We start from the raw sequence: 22,466 nt of genomic DNA, 5'->3' as shown, positions 1-22,466 counted from the left end.
TCGAATAAAGAAAGAAAGACATGAACATCTTGGATGACATGGTGGTGACTAAATTATCAGGAAATTTTAATTCTGGAGTGAACTAATCATTTAATATATTCCTTTTTTCAAAGTATATCATCAACTGTATACATACACACAGATATATGAGGTGTTGAATGACTTCAGATTTTTTTGGGTCGACATTTGTGATTAAAGTCGAGTCGACAAGCCACCGATGACGTCATTAATGAACAAATAAGCCTGAACCTCGAGCTAAGATTTATATAGGCAAACACAGTTTGCCTTGTGCACAGCTATGGCATATGACATACTTTTATCAGTTATTTTGTCTTTGGGGTCAATAAATATATGATAGAACGTTTCTATGCTAATTTACTGATAAATCATAGGACAGTTTTGACGATACATTTCTGCACTACTGAATGTTTGTGCGCGTGATCTGCGAGCTACTGTATGTGTGTGCGTTATAATGCAGCAGCGGATTCGTTTTGAACGCCGATTAACTGTTTAAAACGTGCATTCACCTCATCAATTTTGAGCATCCAGATGGTATAATCAAACATATCTTGTGGGCCGCTCTGCATTTATTTGTCATTTTAACTCTTAGAAACTGAGCGTAAAAGTGGACTTCAAAGATTTCTTATCCTGTAGCGTCCTCTATAGGCCATGATCAGCATTAGTTAGTTTTAGACTTAACTAGTCGACGTCAAGCTTACAGCGTCATGGCAGAGCATTAAATGTATTGTATATATGGACAGCATGCGAGGAGGGTCACGAAAGAGGGTCTCCTGAGAAAATGTGCTCATCGGAGTAAAAAATCTATTGTGTTTCTGTGCTTTGGGTAGAAAACTCAAACCGTTTCATCCTTCAGCATGAGGTGACAACATAACATGAGCACAGCTGGGCTAGAGCTACAGAAACACACACACACACACACACACACACACACACACACACACACACACACACACACACACACACACACACACACACACACACACACACACACACACACACACACACACACACACACACACACACACACACACACACACACACACACACACACACACACACACACACACAGTTATACACATACCCTCCACTCAGTTCCCCTAAAGGCATGACAAGGTGTTAAAGAGAGGCATTCACCTCCAAACTTTCCCTGCTGCAAGCCAATGCCAGACACGTCTTAAAACCCAAACTTACAGGACTAGACTGGAAGGCATAAAACAAGACTCTGTTGGCTTATTTTGGGGAAATGCTTTGTTAAATGTTTTTTATCCTCATGCGAGGAACACAATGGGCTTGTGCACAAAATCTTTTAAACCGGTTCTTTTAGGAAGTTTAAAAGATACAGCAGAACGAGTCTGATTCGTGTCAGATTTTTTTGAGCTAATCCTTGTAATGAATGTCTAAAAAGAAGACTCAAAAACTTTGACTGAACTGAGAGCTTGTGAACTGGAATAGAATCTGGAAATCCAAGATTAATGATGGGAAATGACAGTACAAAGACGAAGCCGTTCATGACCCGATTGAGCGTAAACTAAATGAGATAGATGATGTTCTTTAATGTAAAGGAAGTGCTGACTACAGTGTTAACAGCACTCAACATTCCTTCAGCTTTATGTATTTGCTTCGAGTGACATCACAGTACCGTTCCCATGCTCTAAAGTGAGCCGAGATAAATCATAAAAGGGTATGCAGGTTAAAAACAAGATAAATACCATACAAAGCTAAGAAACAGGGTGTGTGTTTTTAAAGAGTCGGTCAAGAGTTCTTTCTTTCGTCAATGTGTCAAAGCGAGACGAATGGTCCATTAATTAGTTATACCATATTCCCTACCTCATTTCTGTGGAATACAGCCAAAGGGTTGTTCCTTGAGACTAATGTCAGGTTGAATTTGATTTATAGGGATTTTTTCCACAGGTGGAGACCTCCTGACATAACCCTGCTGAGCCGCGAGCCTCCGTTCATGAGGCCAGGTGGAGCTGGGGTCGTCCTCGGAGCATTTAAAACCCCATCAAACTTCCTATCCCCTAAAGACAGATTAAGTCAATCAAAGCCTTCAATGGCTCTTAACTAATCCTTTTCTTTGGGCTTGTTTACAGCACCGCTCAGAAAAGCCGCATGGGCCGCCGATTGAAGCATTGTGTTGCAAAGTGCCGCCCACCACCCATCTCCCCCTTTTCAATCAGTCCCGACCTCAGAAACAAGAGCAGCGTTGAAAACAGGGAGTGCTAATTGAGAGTCAAGAGGTTATGACCTTTGGTTAGGGGTCCACGTGACCCCACCCTACACCCTAGAGAGGGAACTACGGCATGGATGGGGCTTCTGATGTGGTTTGAAACCAGGGTCACGTGGACCGTCCTCTCAGTAGATCCCACTGATAAAGAGACGGGGGGCCGCTGTGTGAAGATCTAGCAACAGGGTTGAGTTGGGATCGAGGGGGGATTTGCATTCGGCCAGAGGAACTTTCATCCCCCTCTCTTGCTCTGTCCAAGGAGGGCTGGAGGGGGGCTTGGGGTGATGGGACAGCCTCTCAATGCTGCTTTCATCTGGATCTGCTGGAGAGGTTGGAACAGAGCTGGATTTAGACAGCAGGCAGGAGCCCCATGTGGAGAAGCCGGGCCGTAACCTCACACACAGGGGTCAAGGAGCCGAGAGGAGATAGGGTCATCGAGGCCACTGCTCAGGGCCAAAGATAGAGAGAGAGCAAGGAAGATAGAGAGAGTGAAAGAGAACAGAGAAAGATCTTATCCGTCTTCATTTTGAGAAACCTCCCCCCTCTCCCTCCAAGGGCTCTTTAAAAGCATTTGACACTGTATCAGAACATCACAAAGACAAGGCCACTGTTTAAGACCACTGTAGGCCATCAGAACCCTTTAAATGTCACGTCGGCCAAGAGGTGAATCTCATAAAACCTGTCATTAGCATGACCGGGTCACATTTTACCCCAAAATGTAAAAAAACGAATTAAACAACAAATCTATAAGAATTCAACTGAAATGTCAGCTTGAAAATCATCAAACTCATCAATATTAATTAAGTGACCAAATTAAGATGGCTGCAAAGTCCTAGAGATAGACTAGAAGAGCTCAAAAGGTGGTGGGTGAATATTCGAAATTCTAAAAATATTCAAATTCTCAAAAGATATGTATAATAATAAAAGTATTCTAATTCTAAAAATATATAAAAATGTATATTCTAATTAAAAAAAAAAAAAGTGTTGTGAGATTAGCATGACAATTAAGCCTCTTTCTCCCTAAATTTTGCATTACCTTGATGTAAAAAATGTATACAAAATAAATAAATAAAAAATCCATAAGCATGACAGTACTGTAAATTTGGGGAAAGCATTCTTAATTGTCACGAGAATAATCATGTACAAATGTGCAAATTTACTCTTAACTCTTTTGATTTTGGGGTAAAATGTGACCTAGACATGTTTTTGTGAGATTCATCAGAACTGTAAAAAATGTTTTAATAACTATTATATTCTGATATTTAGGAGCTTTAATGTAATATTGCCACCACCTGTGGGATGAAAATAATCATGTAAAAATGTGTAAATATATATATATTTTTTAAATCTGACTGTATTATATTTTGAATAATGATATAGCAAAATATATTTAGGCGGTTTAATCTAATATAGCCAGCCACCATCTGCTGGATCGATTGTATTAGCCCAGCATAACTGGAGGGTTTCAAGAACTGCGATATGAATCTTCTCAAATACTCTCTCACAAACTCAGACCACAGCAGGACAACTAAACTTTGGGATTTCAGAGCGTCAGTTTTCTGGCAACGCTGCATTATAATATATTAACACAACTTTTTCCATTCAGCAAAGATGCATTTCACAGGAGCCACGTTGATCTGGGCTTTCAAAAGCATGCCAGAATAAAGCCATTGACAGTGAACTGCTAAGGACACTTCTTTGGACTGATTGTTATTTTTAGATAAGTAGGTTATTTGTCCCAAGAGAATCTAGGGGACCTTCAGAGACAGAGCCTCAAAAATGGCTGAGAATAAAAAAAAACTCATATGGACCAGTTTCAAAGCAGGTCAAACAGAAAGGTAAAATCATTGAGAAATCGGCTCTGCTCCAGAAAGAGCTCTGCCAAGGTTGGCCTTTCTTTCGCCAAATTTTGATTTAATGAGGTTTCCTTCAACACAAAAGAAAACAACAGAAGTCCTTTTTCACTCACCCCATCAACGGTTACGTCTAGAATACTAAATTAAGTCTAATTTTTACATTACTCTGAAAATACTACAATAGACTAAAGGAAATAAGCAACAAACTGCCTTTATAATTGGGCTAAAATGATTTAATCATTTAGCTAAGCAGCTGTAATGGTATATTTAAATGGTATAATTATTTAGAGATTTAAGTTTTTCAATTCACTAACTAATCAATTTTTTAATATACAAACATAATTAATTAAAAATAAATAAATAAAATTTCAGCACTGGGGTTAAAGGGGTCATATAACATATTCTTTACTAAGGTTTTCATTACTAAATGTTATTCAAATGTTTTTTTTGTACCAAAACATTCATCATTTAGTTTTGTTTAACCACATTCTCACCTCTCCCTGACTCAAAATGAACATTTAATTTGCTCCATTGTCTTTAAGACTATGCAAACACCCTCTCTGAATGCAAAATGAGATTGCTGTTGCGTTCAATATACTTTAACTTTTTATTTTACATCCTTCAAAAACTGCATCTTTGCAAAAAAGCTGCATGATATTATCACAGAATCACAAAAAAATCTAAAGTGTATCACTCAAACTGTAAATATCAGAGTGAAAGATTATGTTAAAAATACATTTTAGCTGCTCTTTCGTAATGTTTGGATCAAATTGACAAGCTTTTGCAGCTTAGTTTTATTAAATATTCTTGTTTGAATTGGGGTGGAAGGTATGGAAGTTGGGTTATATTTTAACTTCAACATTAATTTGATTATTTCTCATGATATGACACTTTAAGCATTACAAAACCCTCCAAAAAGCAGTTAGAAACTCTCCCACAGCTTGCACTATTCCAGAAAAATATAATTTAGGGCAAAAAATAAGTGAAATCCCAAAACTGCTTTGATATCTACAAAGGCTTTTGATTGTCCACGCCCTTTCTTGATGTGTGTCCGCCAGCTGCACGTTAGATCTGCGTTCTCATGCGGTGTAACTTCCCACCAGCTCCCAACAAAAACTCTATGATGGACTCCTGGAATCAAGCAGACTTGAGGGAGATCACATGACATTTTACCTGAAAACTATTTACTATCTGGCCCAGCCAACAAAGCGTTATATTGGCTTAGCACACCTCCAAAGCTTCAGATCTGGTAATTAACAGGCATGCCTTTGAAAAGTAAGCCGTCAGCTCCAATCAGGCCATTTGAGTCTGGAACGCTCCTCTGTTGAAGGCCCGCCGAGCGTATCGCAGGTATGTGGGGGCCTCGTCCCCGCAGGAGGAGCTGCAATCAGTGAGGGGTGCCCGGGTGGGCCTGTGGGCGAGCGGCCCGGACTCTCAGCCATCTGTGAACAGGACAGCATCTGTCTATAGAGCCAAAATTATCTGGAATGAGGGGGAGTGACGGAAAGGCATCTACGTGTGTTCGCTGGCAAACACACACGGATCTGTTGCAATGCATGATGGGACATCCTTTTAGGAGAGAACAGTGATGCACCTTTTTTCAATATTGATATTCATATTAAATAAATAAGTATAAAAAGAATAATTTAAATAGTAGTATATACACTACTTTACAAACGTTTTGGGCCAGTAATTAGGATGCATTAAATTGATCAAAAGAGACATTGTTCATGTTCATTCATCAATGCATGATGAACATCTTTTGGCTGGTAAAGAATAATAATGGAGATGGTAAGGCAGAGCTGAGATGTGGCAGCACTTGGACGTAAGACTGGGATCTGAGCAGCAGGCGATTGTGACAGCACTGATAGATTCAAGATGCCGGTCCGGTTGTAGGAAATCGGGTGTGAGCCAGGATTTTGATAGGACACTGGGGTCCATTCCAGTACACCCGCAGGGAGGAGAGGAGAGATGGAAGAAGGAGAGGGAGAGAAAGAGAAAGAGAGAGGTTGACAGGTTGGCAGTGAGAACAGGTCTGATAGGAAACAGATGAGTGGAGAGAGAGAGATCTAGCTGCAAACACACTCACCTATGAAATAAAACACTGAGCCATGTCAAAGTGGCAAAACAATTAAATGAACCAGCATAAAATGAAGTAATAAGCCATGAAGAAGTCATGCGTTACATCGTGAAGCACTGAGTCGTATTGCTCTGGTTATGGTTAGCTGCTGATGCTTGCTATTCAAAATATGAAATAACTGACAGCAAGGCAATGTGCCTATTGATTGGCCATCTATGTTCTTTTTCAGGAATATGAATAAAACAAACAAAAAAATGAATTATAATCAGATAAAACATATATGCATATACACATTATATACTATATTATCATATTTTTTTTTAATAAATCATGATCAGGATCTTATGATCACCACCAAGGCTGAATTTATTTGTTTGAAAAAAATAACAATTATGTGAAATAAATATTATAAAATAAATATTTTTTTTCTTGTGATGGCAAAGCTGAATTTTCAGCATCATTACTCACAGAAATCATTTGAATAAGCTGATTTGATGCTCAAGAAACATTTCTTATTATTATCAATGTTGTGCTGCTTAATATTTTTGTGGAAACAAAAGATTTTTGGTTACAAATTATGTCTATTTTAAATAAATGCATTTGTATTCATCAAATAATAAAAATGCATTTATTTAAAACAAAAATCTTTTGTTGAATAAAAGTATTTTTTTTAAACTACCAACGCCAAACTTCTGAACAATTTTTTTTTTTTTCAAACTTCTGAACAATAGTGTATACATACAGCAACAAATAGCTTCGTTAAATAGCTGTCCACCCCAAAAAAAGCACTTCACCAACTAATCGCATCTGAGAAGCTAGTCATCTCTGCATCCTACAACAGCAGAATTACTCAGGAGCCTGTAGTTTCCTGTAAAGTGGGCCCATATTGGCCTGTGTCACGCAGGAGGACACACATCTGTCCATCTGTTCAGACAGCACGGCTGTAGCTTCCACTCAGCCCATCATCAAACACAAACCCAAGCTGTAACCTCACGAAACCTCTGCGCACTGTAACGGGAGCGCTCCCATGAAAGCCTGCTCCTCCACCTGTGAAAGCAGAGATGGGGCCTTCTGCCGCGTGGCTTAGCGCCGCTGCCTGGCTCGGCTGATCAAAGCGGCCCTGCTCCAGGGATGAGCCCCCCTCTTCACTCCGTCTGGCAGATGAGGAGTCAGGGGTGAAGAGGTGATGACTATTGGAGCGCACAGCCGCACTCAAACTCGGTTCATTTTCAAAAGTCTATCCCTCTCATCTCCACTCATCCATCTGTGAGGGGAACCTTATCTCTACGCCTGATCTCATGCTTGACAGGATGAGACGGGACTGCGTGATACGCCTGCTGCAACATCTCCAAACGCAAGAGTGTGAGAGTTTATAGTGTGTTAAGGAAAATTTCTCTGTTTTCCATTAAAAAATGTATACAGAGTGTTTAGGACAACAGTGAACAATTTCAAAAGTTTTCAAACAGGTTGCCAAAAAACGGCCTTGTCTGCTATTGGTCAGATAAACAGATAGTTTCCACCCCAAACTCATGCCATTGGTGGAACCAGAAGTTATCAAGCATGTCAAGCCACTCAAACAAACCAAGCCACAGTGTTTACACTCAACTTATGAAAAGTAAACTTATGAAAATTATTCACCGAAAATCCGCCACAGAAGAAACCACAGGGTTTGGATTCGTTAGGATTTTAGATGCACTACAACAATAACTGTAAAAACGAATGTATTTTGCCAGAAACTACGGTTATAGAAAGCACAAGAGTAATATGACAACACATTTTTATAGCTGGTGATAAACACCATTTCCTGGACTTGCTCATGCCATTTTCCGGGCCGCACTTGGCCAGTTGGCGTCAGTGGAAGAGGGCTGTCGTAACAGAAGGGCATGGTGAGGAACTTCAAACATGCAGCGTCCTGAACAGACACAATAAAATTATATGCGTGGCCTGAGTAAGTGGCCTTCTGCAGCTGTTCAGACACAGACATGTCAGTACAGCTGGACGGACTGACATCAGATTCTCAGCCTTCCTCAGATTACACTGAACAACTGGACGAGGGTTTTATTCTTAACTAGACACAAACAGCACAAACAATTACCCCGACAGGCGTTTAGAGCACTGATAAACACTACAGAAGAAGAAACTCTTCGCGTGCAATGAAATTAGACAAATCCTGATTTGTTTTCCACATCTTGACATCTTTAAGGTCAGAAGTTTTTTCTAGGAGTTACTCAGAATGCGGGCCAGAGATCAGTTAAAAACTATACACTATATTGCCAAAAGTACTGGGACACCTCGCCAAATCATTGAATTCAGGTGTTCCAAATCACTTCCATGGCCACAGGTGTATAAAATCAAGCACTAGGCATGCAGACGCTTCTACAAACACTTGTGAAAGAATGGGACGCTCTCAGGAGCTCAGTGTATTCAAGCGTGGTACCATGATAGGTTGACAATAAGTCCATTCGTGAAATTTCTTCACCACTAAATATTCCACGGTCAACTGTTAGTGGTATTATAACAAAGGGGAAGCAATTGGGAACAACAGCAACTCAGCCACGAAGTGGTAGGCAGTGGAAAATCACAGAGCGGGGTCAGCGCATGCTGAGGTGCACAGTGTGCAGAAGTCGCCAACTTTCTGCAGAGTCAATAGCTACAGACCTCCAAACTTTGTGTGGCCTTCAGATTAGCTCAAGAACAGTGCGTAGAGAGCTTCATGGAATGGGTTTCCATAGCCGAGCAGCTGCATCCAAGCCTTACATCACCAAGTGCAATGCAAAGCGTCGGATGCAATGGTGTAAAGCACGCCGCCACTGGACTCTAGAGCAGTGGGACATGTTCTCTGGAGTGACGAATTACGTTTCTCTGTCTGGCCATCCGATGGACGAGTTATGGTGTGGGGTTGTTTTTCAGGGGTTGGGCTTGGCCCCTTAGTTCCAGTGAAAGGAACTCTTAATGCTTCAGCATACCAAGACATTTTGGACAATTTCATGCTCCCAACTTTGTGGGAATAGTTTGGGGATGTCCCCTTCCTGTTCTAACATGACTGCGCACCAGTGCTCAGAGCAAGGTCAATAAAGACATGGATGAGCGAGTTTGGTGTGGAGGAACTTGACTGGCCTGCACAAAGTCCTGACCTCAACCCGATAGAACACCTTTGGGATGAACTAGAGCGGAGACTGGATTTCTCGTCCAACGTCAGTGCCTGACCTCACAAATGCACTTCTAGAGGAATGGTCAAAAATTCCCATAAACACACTCCTAAACCTTGTGGAAAGCCTTCCCAGAAGAGTTGAAGCTGTTATAGCTGCAAAGGGTGGGCCAACTACATATTAAACCCTACGGATTAAAAATGGGATGACATTAAAGTTCATGTGCATTTAAACGCAATCTTCCTAAACCTTTTGCCAATATAGTGTAGTTATATGAGTTTCTTTGAATTCCAGTTAATTTTCATTCTACTTCCTTATATTCAAATTTCTGCAACACTTTACTTGAAGTGTGTAATTTGAATACTTCCTTCTGTCTCAAATTCATGTGCAGAGACAACTGTAACTAGACCAATTTACCCACAGGTTGATTTCTGAAAATGTGTAAACATTGTAGCTCTTTTGTGCTTTCAATGCATTGCGATTATGTTTAAAATGCATTATAAACTTAAACTTCAAGTAAAGGGTAATCAAGCTTCTTCTTTGCGAACACATGCACACTGTGACTAACTGCAGTGCAATTTTACTGTGAACCATTCCAACATCTAATACGGCATAGCAAAATCCCTGTAACTCAGCAGTACTGAAGCCATAAAAGTCTTCAGAAGTGATCTGAGAGCTTTGTCTGCTGAACCCTGTGACGGTTATGTTACGGCCACTGTGACTCTGCAGGGTGGCGAGCCGTAACTGTGGCGTGAAATCGCTCTGCAGCATCTGCAGGTCAGGAGATGGGAAAACTTGATGGAGCATGACGATAAACAAGAACTTGGCCAGGCGAGTCTCTGTCAATCAACAGCAGATAAGGATTCAGTGTGGAACTACAGACAAACAGACCGACTACAGTCATCACTTACCCATCTTATACAGACACTTGACACTGTCATACCACACCCTGCTGTCAAAACAAACCGTTTAGAGGAGAACACGACAACACAGACTGAATGCAAATAAAACTTTGCCATTTACAGATGATACAGTCTTGTTTTATCATGGTGTCTGCCAAATACCATGGTTACTGATATTTTTACTATGAAAATATAAAATTTTATATGATATCTTCTTTTATTTGATGGCAGTGGTGGCTAACTTCAGAGTTTTACACATTCTGAAGTAAATGTGGCAACTTGTCTCTGCAGGTTGCGCAGGTTTTGTGGGAAGAAAAGTTCATAAAACAAATTAAAAAAATTTGTTGACTAAAAAAAATTTGCTACCTTACCATTTTTACTGCAAAATATATGGTTTCTGGAAGTATGAGTTAAATATAATTTATCTACAATATTGAAAAATCTATATTTTATTCAACAAGACAAAAACATTTTTTTTACAGTAAAATTGTTATAGCTAACATTATTTAAAAAAAATTTAAACAGTAAAATAATGTTTTTTATATATACATTTATGTGTTTTAATTAATACATCTATTCAGCAAGGATGCATTAAATTGATTTGAACAATCAAGAATCCTAAAAAAAATAATGTATTAATAATAATAAGAAGAAATGTTTCTTGAGCAGCAAATCAGCAAACAGAGTTTGTACAGATACTGTAAAATCTTCAAGCATTACTTTTTTGGTTTTCAAAGATTACAATCAGAGATCTCAATTATCAAACAATATCTATTTTTCAAATTCTGAAAAAGGTAAATAGATAAATAAAAATAAACTAATAAAACAAAATGGTACAAATAAAGTGCAGCACATGCAATGACTGTGGTAACTTTTGAAAGGATACTATGACAAAGATATCACTTTCTCTATTCAAACTGATTTTTTTTTCTCATGAATTTATGATTGACCTGAAGAATGAAGGCTGTATCATATACTTGGATATTTATATGAGCTATTAGCTCATATCCATGGAAAATTTGATTTAGACGCGCTGCAGTATTTAGCAATAAAATTTAACTAATTTCACATATATTGTCTTTTAATAATTCAAGCACTTTTCAAGTACATTTTCATAAATATGGTTTTCAGGGGTTTTCTAGGACTTACATTTCAAAAAGTCAAATACCATGATTTCTGTACGATCATGTGACTGAAGACTGGGGTAATGATGCTGAAAATTCAGCTTTAGCATCACAAAAATAAATTACATTTTAAAATATATTGAAACAGAAAACCGTTCTACATTTTAAATTGTAATATTTCACAGTATTACTGTTTTACTGTATTTTTGATCCGAGAAAAGAAGCCTTGGTGAGCATAAAAGACTTCCAAAAACATGAAAAACTCTTACCGAGTACATTGCGGTGTATTATGTAACATTTTACGGCAGTAAATTTAAAGTCAATTTCTGCAACGGCCTGCAGATTTGCATTGTCAACTCTCAGTCCTGCTTTTTCTCTTGGCAGCTTAGTCTCGTCCTGCATGACTTCTCAATTAAGCTACAAAGAGTGCACAAATTAAATACAGCGTTTGGCTTGGTCGATCAATGCCTTTTAAAGTACAGCTGCTCTTAAATGACAGCTCACAAACGTAAAACTAATATATCTTAATCTCCCAGAGTATTTTAAGCAGAAGAGTTGACGTTCACTATTCAGGTCAAGTATGTTACAAAAAACTGAGTGGGGAAGAGCATATTAAAATCATTGAACTCGAGTTGCTCTTCTTCCGTCCGTATTTTGTGGGAAATGTGAATTTGACTAGCCATGTAACTACATTGTCTCAAATACTGAGCAAATAATAACATTGTGTTCTAAGCACTAAGTCCAGTTAAGCCTGCGGCCCTCCATTGTTTTGTTTAGAGCAAGATGGTTTCTCCCGCCATTTTCTGAGTTGTTGTAAGTGAATGGCCGCTACTGAACTCTGTTTACACATGTAAAGATCAACACAGGAGCGTTACGGGTCACAGAGATGACATATCTGGACCAGACGGGCCTTATTTGCAGCGAAAGGCAGTGTTTCAAAAGCTTCCCTGTCTTTACTGTCTTGCTCCATTCATTCATCTCCATGTGGTGGGGTTCTGGGTGACTGCAAAACTGAGACTGGCTGTCTTCACCTCAACTCTTCGGGCTTGTTTATGTAGCGTGTTATTCCAGAGCTTTTGGACCATGAGTTTACATCCGAACGGCCCATAGTACTGCGGGGGGATGGGCTTGTGTGAGGACAAAGAGAGAATCCAACTTTCTTGCTGGTTTGTTATTCTTTCATTGGGTTTGATTGTTATTCCTTAACTTCCTGCTTTAATAGAAAAACATTGCAAAAGCATAGCGTCAATTTAAGCCTGTTTGTGGTCTCCTGGCTAGGGTTTCGGACAGCTTTAAAGTGCCAAAACTGTCGACAGCCCTTTACAGCTGCAGTGGATGAATACGCAGCATTTATGCCAGAAGTTTGTATACAATTTAAACATATCAGTCAATTAGATTCTCATTTCATGTGGCGTCTACTTCGTAAAGTTTTGAGGCAAAACAACAGCACTAATACTAGACCTATGATTATGCAAAACTGTACACGTATACAAAAATGTTATACGTTGTCGGCTATCAGCCAACGGGCGAGTTGTTTAAACAAACACACTCGAGTTGTCGTTCTTTCGCCACAAACCTGAGAGCAGACATGGGGTAAATAATCTCCTCTCATCTGTTTAAAGCAGCCTCCCCGTGAGGAGCCATGCGATGAGAAGTGAAAAGCGGAGACAGCGTCTCACTGTGTGTACTGTTTGTTTGCGTTAGACTGCTGTTTGAAGAGGAAACACAAGATCACGGCCCACAGCGAGCACAAACTGAAACAAAAACATTAATAATGCTATGATTTATAGAGTAACACCAGCTTCAGAGGACATCATACAGATATCAGGCTGATTTCAAGTGAAGACAAAGATGTACTATTTCTATTACGTATGTAAAGGCCTAACATTACTGTTGGTAGTTTATTTCTTATATAAAAAGATCCTATAATACACATCAAAGTCCACTTATAATGTTAGTCAAGATTTACTACACTGAAAAGTCATAATTTAGAATTACAAATGCGGTAAACTAAATAAAATAAAGATTATCACGTTTTTATTAACTTGCATATCAACATTAGAAATGTATTTCTTAAAGGTACACTATTTCACTTTTTTTTTGCTAAAAATTAACACCATTTTCAATTTTTGTCTTACCCTGATTCACTATGGTAAGCCTATTATAAGTGTTTATATTTTAGACCTGATGGGATGATTTTCGCAGGAAATTGCGTACATGCGTCACTCGCGTGTCTCCTAGGGGTATGTGATATTGACAAAAAATGATATCTTGATATTTTCTGGGATTTTCTCGACAACGATAATTAGACGATATTTTGTTGCTGAGTGTGTTTGTGCTGCACCTTAGCAAGTTTAGGACTGCCGTGGTCAGCTGACTCCAAAAGTGTTTGATATTTTTCATATTCTGTGTGGTGGTCAGTTCACAGCAGTGACAGAAATAATCTTTTCCAAAAAGTTTCAATTGATTTTGACCTTTTATGGGCATTTTTACCTGTATACATTTATTTTTTAAACCTAATTATATGCATGCATCCTCTTTTGCGTCAATTTCATAAATTTAATAAAATTGTATTATAATAAGATATAATAGTTACCAATTAAATGAAATAAGTATCAACAAAATGCATCGGTAACACTTTACAATAAGGTTCATTAGTTAACATTACTTAACTACATTAGTTAACATGAACTAATAATGAACTGCACTTAAAAGCATTTATTTATCTTTGTTAATGTTAATTTTGACATTTACTAATGCATTATTAAAATCTTGCTAACATTAGTTAATGCACTGTGAACTAACATGAACAAACCATGAACAGCTTGATTTTTATTGACTAACGGTAACAAAGATGAACTAATGCTGAACAGAGGTGTTGTTCATGGTTAGTTCATGTTAACTAATGCATTAACTATTGTTAACTAATGCATTAACTATTGTTAACTAATACAACCTTATTGTAAAGTGTTACCAATGCATCTTTGCAATGGAGAGGAACACAGAAGCTGCATTTGTAGTGGATTTAGATAATTTACACAGACAGTTAGTGCAGCTCAGAGGTGACAAATTAATAACCTGCAGTTATACATAAATAATGGGTTGATGTTTAAAACATAAAACGTTGAATATTGATATTTGAAATTATTTAAAACATGAAAAGATACTTTAAATTTTAAATTAAAATCTGCTAGTAGGTGGCAGCGAGTCACTGTTAATGAGTCATTGAGATTCAACCGATTTGTTCAAAATGCTGATTCATTAAGTAAGGAAACACTGTGTGTTGCTCAGAGACGCAATTACAGTGCTGTGGCCTGTTTTGAACTATTTTTGTTGGTGAAATAGAGCAAAAACAGGTAATATGGTGTGAAAAATGTAACTTACTTAATATTAACTTCTAGTTTCGTAAACATGTATAAAATCAATACCAAATTTGTTATGCTGATACCTGGAGAAACTTTTCTTGTGATATTTATCAACTATATTAAATTATATAAATATGACTAAATAACGCAGTGAAAGCGTGCACTCTAAATGCACACCCGCACTACATCACATAACATTAGTGTGTGCATGCACTCTCTGGGATATACTCAATAATGTCAGGTCAAACATTGTTAAAACAACAATTACGATATTATTGTAAACAATATATATCCCACACCCCTAGTGTCTCCTCATTTCCATGAATAGAGAAATGTTCCTATGGCTACTTTGACATGTCTATGGTGTGGAGTGTTGTTAGTTGTCACAATGAGCAAGAAAGGTTGACATGGAGCAGCTAAATCTCGAACCTCCGGTGAATCACAGTTTAAAAATGCAGAACAGAGGAGAGTCTGCTTTCAAAAAGAGAACACGACAGAGCTCGTAATAAAACAAGAATCAACATTGGCTTGGCTTTTCGAGATGGCAGGAACTGAGGGATTTAAAATGTTGTAAAAGAGATGTGGAGATGGCGTTTTTATGACTCAACAAGTGATTAAGGTATTTTATTGAACAGATAAATTGCCATATGGAGCTCTCTAACAGAGTTTTTTGTGTTTTTTTTCAGATCTATTGTGAAGGGTCATTTAATTATGGTTGTTGTTGCGCTGTGCTGGAATTTATTTTCATACAGAAATGTTAATCAGCTAATCAGCTTGAGATCCTTTCCATCTAAACTGGTTATATCTCTTAAACCTATTTTTTTAACCGCTAGAGGGTCAAAAGTTACATAGTGTACCTTTAAAAAAGATATTGTACATCCAGGAATGTAACCAGAATTAAAGTAATTATATATACAAACAAAAACAATAATATATACTACAATACAAAAATGAACTAGCAAATAATAAAAATTGTAGTAAATGTAGTAAATTGTGAAAATTTTAAATAAGTTTAATATTTTCATATATACAGTATATTTAAAAAGTAATTTATTTCTGTGATGGCAACACTGAATTTTAAAAAGTTATTACTCCAGTCTGCAGTGTCACATGATTCTTCAGAAATCATTCTAATATGCTGATTTGCTGCTCAATAAACATTTCTTTTTATTATCATTGTTAAAAACACTTGTGCTGATTAATATTTTTGATTTAAAGATTTTTTTTCTAACAATGTAAACATGTTAACTGTCACTTGTGACTAAATTAACGAGTCCTTGCTGAATAAAAGTATTAATTTATTTTCTTTATTATTCTTGTCCCTGGCAACCAATCATCTACTCTGTGCTAGTGACATCTGTACTTAAAAATAAAAACTAAAGCATGCTTCAAGTGCAAAAGTGAATATCATGTGTAAAAAAAAAAAAAAACACATTCTCACACCAATGAGAATAAGCCTATTAAAATGAGAAAAGAAACCGACATGGTGACTTCATCGAAGCATGATTATTCCTGCATGCTTTGCATAACAACAAGCTCAAATCGGCATCAAAATTCTACACCACATTCATGCAAGTCACATATTTGCATAGAGGCTAAATACACAGTAAGCTGTTCTCATTTGGCACATGTATAGCTGTAGGTATGTTATCGTACTAGTAAAGAACTGGACATGACGGATGAAGAACGATGGCTCACATAGAGCTGGGGTTAACATGGCTCTCCTGGAAAGCCCAGCTCCTTGAATGATGTTTTGATCCCAGTAAAAACAGAACGACCGAGCAGCTTGGAAACAGTTTATCTGAGCGGCCCTCGAGGAGGGCTGTGTATGTGTGTGTGTGTGTGTGTGTGTGTATATATGTGATGTGTGCCCTCACCCCTTTCCTGTGCTCCACAGAGGGGCCAATATTTCACACACAAGAGCCCAGTGTTCACCGGATGTCCACTTTCACCTCGGGATAGAGACCCTTTCATTGGTTGTGCAACTTTCCATTTCTATGTATCATCTCTTTGAATACACATCACAAAAAAGGACAAAAACAAATGTATTTCCAAATTACTTTTGTTTTGAATAAATTGATTTAATAAAAAAATGTAATAAAACTATATTTTTAAATGCTACAAGTGAAATTACACATTACCACAACCAAGGATGAAAGACAAAGTTTGAAAATATAAAAGATGGATTTTCAATTACATATACTAATGTACTATTTTACATAACAATTACATTTAACAGTGTTATTTGTTTTTAAAGATGAACTTTAAGCGAGAGTTGGATGACATCAAATGTAACCTCTAAAAATCTAATAAAAAATGTAAAAAATATCAAACTAAATATCCATTATCAGCTGATATACATACTGTGTGTGTGTGTGTGTGTGTGTGTGTATATATATATATAAAAAAGTATTTTGTGTGTGTGTGTGTGTGTGTGTGTGTGTGTGTGTGTGTGTGTGTGTGTGTGTGTGTGTGTGTATATATATATATAAATAATATATATATAAATGTATTATATATATATAAATAATCAAAACAAAAATGTGATTTTTGATTTGAATTATTTTATTAGATTTGGAATTGTATTTATATATAAATAACGAATCATTTAAGAAAAATTCAAAATATAAGCTTGTAGAGCAAAATATTGACTGATTCGAAATGGCAAGCCACAAACAACGGTCTCAAATTTTACATAAACCCCAATTATGAAGATTCCATCTGCCATATCCTCAAGGAGTCTACCGGCCACCATTATATAAGCATCTTTAAATCACTTTTTACCCTCAATGTCACAGCTACAAGCTGAACTGGGACGCTTGAACAGAGCAGCCATTCTCTAAACGGGCAAATAGAGAGATAGTCATCGGAGAGAGCAGCTGTATAACCAGGGGACGCTGCCCAGGTCATGTCTGGACCGATCTGGCTGTACAGTACCACACTACGCCTTTTATGAGACAACACAATTGGCCCATCTGTAGATCAGGCAGAGGTGCAGATCGCAGTCACAGAAGCTCTATTTGTTCAGGGCCCTTCGTCTGGGCTAAAGCTGTGACTAAAAGGCTTTAATGTCATGTACTTACAGTATAGAATTGCAGTGTGAAATTCAGCGAAGACTTTCAGTGCACTCACCTCCTTTATAAACTCACAAACGGTTGCTTGTGCGAACACTGATGAGAAAGTGATAGAAAAGACTTAACAGAGAGGCTTTTGTCAAGGAATATGGGCTGTTTATTGTAATTAGTTTCATGACCAGAAAAAAAACATCAGTGGATTTTGAGCAAAACAGCTTGTCGTGATTGCTACAATAGTACCGCATGTCTGAGATAAAGGGACAGTTCACCTAAAAATGAACGTTCCAAACCTGACTTTCTTCTGTGGGAAAAGAAAAGAAGATATTGAAGAATGTTTTTTTCTCTCTCCATAAAATGGAAGTCAGTGGGGTTCAAAACAACATGGAAACCCATTTACTTTTATTATATGGATAAAACCATTTAGATATTTTTCCATATGAGAATGTAGTAAATTAATGGATCTTAATTAAATAAACGGACACCTTTCCAAATAGAGCAGACGAGGGCTCTCAAACATGTGTACGTACGTAATGTCTAGGCAGTTTGAAAACGAACTGCAGGCACTCAAACACAGGTGCATCTCCGGTCTTTCTGCTGTTGCACTGGTGCGTCAAATTACACACCGAGAGAGAAAAGGGGAAAATCCTCGGAGCAAATGTAATGACACAGAACGAGCTGACGTTCAAACACTAATCACATCCATTCACCCGTCAGCACACACTGCCTCTCAGCACACACTGATCACATGCGACAGGCCCGCACTTAAAGAGTGCATCTGTATAAACTATATGCCAAATACATATGTGAGGAGGTATTGGTCTGCAGGACAGAGCAGAACATTTTAACTACTAGATGAGAGGAAAACAAAAATGACAAATGAAAAAGGGAAAGAGTGAAATGGAAAAAGGATGCAGAACAGAGAAGGCAAAGAAAAGGAAAAGGCCAATTTTCAAGGTTTACTTTAATGTCAGTCAGCATTAGGCCTTCTTGTACACATGCATAAGTGATTATTAAAGGATTTTTTGTTAATTATAATCAGAACTAGAAGGAAAACTTGTCAAACATTTTTTTCAACTTTTCTGAAAGTATAAAAAGTCAGGAAGTTTGTTTGTTACATAAGAATGCAGTGTTCAAATTTAAGATAGATAGATAGATAGATATATAGATAGATAGATAGATAGATAGATAGATAGATAGATAGATAGATAGATAGATAGATAGATAGATAGATAGATAGATAGATAGATAGATAGATAGATAGATAGATAGATAGATAGATAGATAGATAGATAGATAGATAGATAGATAGATAGATAGATAAACAGACAGATGATAGATATGTATAATAGATAGATAGATAGATAGATAGATAGATAGATAGATAGATAGATAGATAGATAGATAGATAGATAGATAGATAGATAGATAGATAGATAGATAGATAGATAGACAGATAGATAGACAGATAGATAGAACGATAGACAGATAGATAGACAGATAGATAGAACGATAGATAGATAGAACGATAGATAGATAGAACGATAGAACGATAGATAGATAGATAGATAGATAGATAGATAGATAGATAGATAGATAGATAGATAGATAGATAGATAGATAGATAGATAGATAGATAGATAGATAGATAGATAGATAGATAGATAGATAGATAGATAGAATTGGCAGCTATTGAGATAGAGGTGTTTTTGTCAGCAAATTGGGGTAAGCAGTTCAGGACGTGTACTACAGCTCACAATATTCTCTTATGTAAGATTTAATAAAAAGCACTGGGCAGAGAGAATGCTTTCTCAGCACAGATTTCATTATGTCTAATCTGCAGTGCTGTCCTGCAGCGCTCTAACGTCCCAACAGACACACACCGCTCATCTCTCTCTGTCTTTGTCCTGTTCACTTATAATGTTAGACAAAAACAGCCATTTAAAGTTACATGCCCATATGTTTATGGTTGTGGCATCATAACTAAGCCAGCTTATTCTAAATAAATGGCCTGGTTGGACTAAGGAGGGAGTATGTCTACAGATTACATCAAACTAATGGACAACAGAAAAAAAAAGTTCACTTTATATTAGGGCTGTCAAAAGATTAATCGCGATTAATCGCATCCAAAATAAAAGTTTGTGTTTACATAATATATGTGTGTGTACTCTGTTAATTATTAATTATATATAAATACACACACATTCATGTATATATTTAAGAAATATTTGCATGTATATACTGTATATACATTTATATAATCTATAATATATATAAATATAAATGTTTTATATATAAAAATAATATTTTTTTCTTAAATATATACATGCTTGTGTGTGTATTTATATATAAATAATAATTAACAGAGTACACACACATCTATTATGTAAACACAAACTTTTATTTTGGATGTGATTAATCGCGATTAATCTTTTGACAGCCCTACTTTATATATATCCATGTAAATACTCAACCTGTCCAACTCGTCCTAACCTTCAAACTATGATGCATATGCCATCTCAACGGCTGCTGTCTGTCACAAAGGTATTTGTCCCCTTCACACCTGACTGAAGGTTATAAAGCTGACTCCAGCATCTCTGGACCCCTGACGCCCAGACGCAAGGACACGCACCTCAGACAGAAGTGGACAATCATGCTCTGACCAAGACAAAAGAACAATGCAGACAGTGTTGCCCTATAGGTACACTGCCATCTAGAGACTGCAAAGCAAACCGCACTATTTTACTGAGGTGGGGCTGAGCCAAACTCATCCTGCATGCTTTGGGACACAGACATGAATGACACGTTGATATACATTGAGGTAGGAACCCAAGTCATATATGCTATTTAATACTGTGTTTTCGATTAATACATTGAGAATAAACCCCATCTGAAAAAAAACTATTTAATCAGACACATTATTCAAGAGCAGTACATCAAAAAATTGGTCACAAAGCTAAAATTGATAACAAAATGTTCAGAAACGCAGCTGTAACAGTGTTTAAAAGACACTCGGATTAGTGGCCCATGTTTACAGACCCCAGGAAACTGTTTGACTAGTTGCAGTTGTTTGTTTTCCCTTTAGTGTTTATGCATTTCCTGTTAAAACAGGAAGTTTAGGTGGGACATATCAAAGCACTCATCCTTTTTCATTTTTACGGCTTTAAAACAAAAGGACAAAAATCTGTGTAGTGTCAATTCACACTGCCAATTTTATATGTATACCTTCTATAAGTGTTTTTTTTTTTTTTAAATGTCCCTGATCAAATGTTGATGTTTTTTGAGGGATTTTGTGTGTACACGAGTTTGTACCTGGTTGCTCTTTGTCTTCGTACTGCCTCACCAGGATTGGTGCGGGTCTATGAACCGCCTGTGCCGTCTGGGAGCTCTAAACACAAAAAATGAGAGGAGATGAGACAAGAACAATAGCGGAGGAGAGAGGCGTCGTGTGGACACTGTATGCAGAGGGATTACACAGGAACAGAGGGGAAAACATTGTTTTAATCTCCCTCATTCAGGGGGGTAAATCCCCACATATGGGCGACCTACAGACCGAGAATCCTGGGTTAATGAGGGTCTCAGGAGTTTCCACACACCACTAAAGAGACCACTTTGTTTTTGCGATTAAGAGAAAATCAGGGACAGAGGTCGCCCCGAGTGGAAATTAGCGCGCACTCAGATGTACCCAAAAAATACCACAGAGCACAGATAACCAGCATTTTCTCACCATTTTGTAATAAGCAATAGAGTCTGTCTGGAACAAACACAGCTTTGTCATGTTGCTCTGGTTTTATATGCTAAAATTATGCACAGCTTTTTAAAACTTGCTGCTTAGTGATTTATTAATAGGTTTTAGTTTTTTTTCCCAGGTATTTCAAGTTCATTAAGGTATTTTAATGTATTTTACTTATTGTATGTTTATTCGTACATTATGTATTTTCTATATAGTACACAGCTGGACCTCAGTACATATTTCGTTTTCATGTGTCAACATGTACAGAATGACAATAAAATACCTTGAAACTTGAGAAAAGCAGAGTCGTACAAACAGTTAAAATTCCCAGTGCTTCTGGAATGTTGCTCAGCTAATCAGATTTGAGGGGCAAAACCAGAGACCACATAGAGGCGGTCCACTCGCACATATACTATGAATGGTATCAAATCTAGAATATACAAGCCTAAGACTTTTTTTTGTGTGAGATTATGTGTGAAGCTCAATTGTTGATCCTATTATTGTCAAATTTTAGCCTGACGTCGTCATACTCGGATTCTAGTCAGAATATGAGTCTGATACTGCACCATTGGGCTGTGATTATGGGGCGTGTTTCAACCGAACCAGGAAAGAAAATGCCTCTGCACTCAATTGGATAGACCTACAACCAATCAGAGCAACAGAGCGACGCATAGTTGTCAACAGAACTCAACTGCACGCACGCTGGAAGAAGTAGTAGAAGTAGAAGATGAGTGTAAACGGTCTTTGCCGGTGTTGTAAAAAACATTTTAAGGATACACAGAGTACTTACCAACACGATCATCATTTTTGAGAGAAATAGTAAAGGTGAATGCATATACGAACAAGTTCAGTATATGCATATATAAATATGCAAATACTGAATTCAACCCAAGCGCTCTTTGGTGACGTGCATGATTACATTACTGTTGATCATCTGT

The 22,466-nt window shown here is 37.4% G+C and overlaps 1 protein-coding gene across 1 annotated transcript in view; it reads right to left on the bottom strand.

Annotated features, from left to right (window-relative positions):
* The window catches only part of kiaa0586 (KIAA0586 ortholog), a 155,979-nt gene that overhangs the window by 12,500 nt on the left and 121,013 nt on the right, over positions 1–22,466 (bottom strand). Inside the window, exon 30 of the mRNA XM_079832271.1 lies at positions 21,108–21,183. Coding sequence (XP_079688397.1) covers positions 21,108–21,183 — 76 coding nt within the window. The remainder of the gene's footprint in view (positions 1–21,107; positions 21,184–22,466) is intronic.

Source organism: Gobio gobio, assembly GCF_949357685.1.
Source record: "Gobio gobio genome assembly, chromosome: 13".
NCBI classification, from domain to species: Eukaryota; Metazoa; Chordata; class Actinopteri; order Cypriniformes; family Gobionidae; genus Gobio; species Gobio gobio.
Note: the sequence above shows the minus strand (reverse complement) of the source record. Positions and strands in the feature narration are given on the sequence as shown.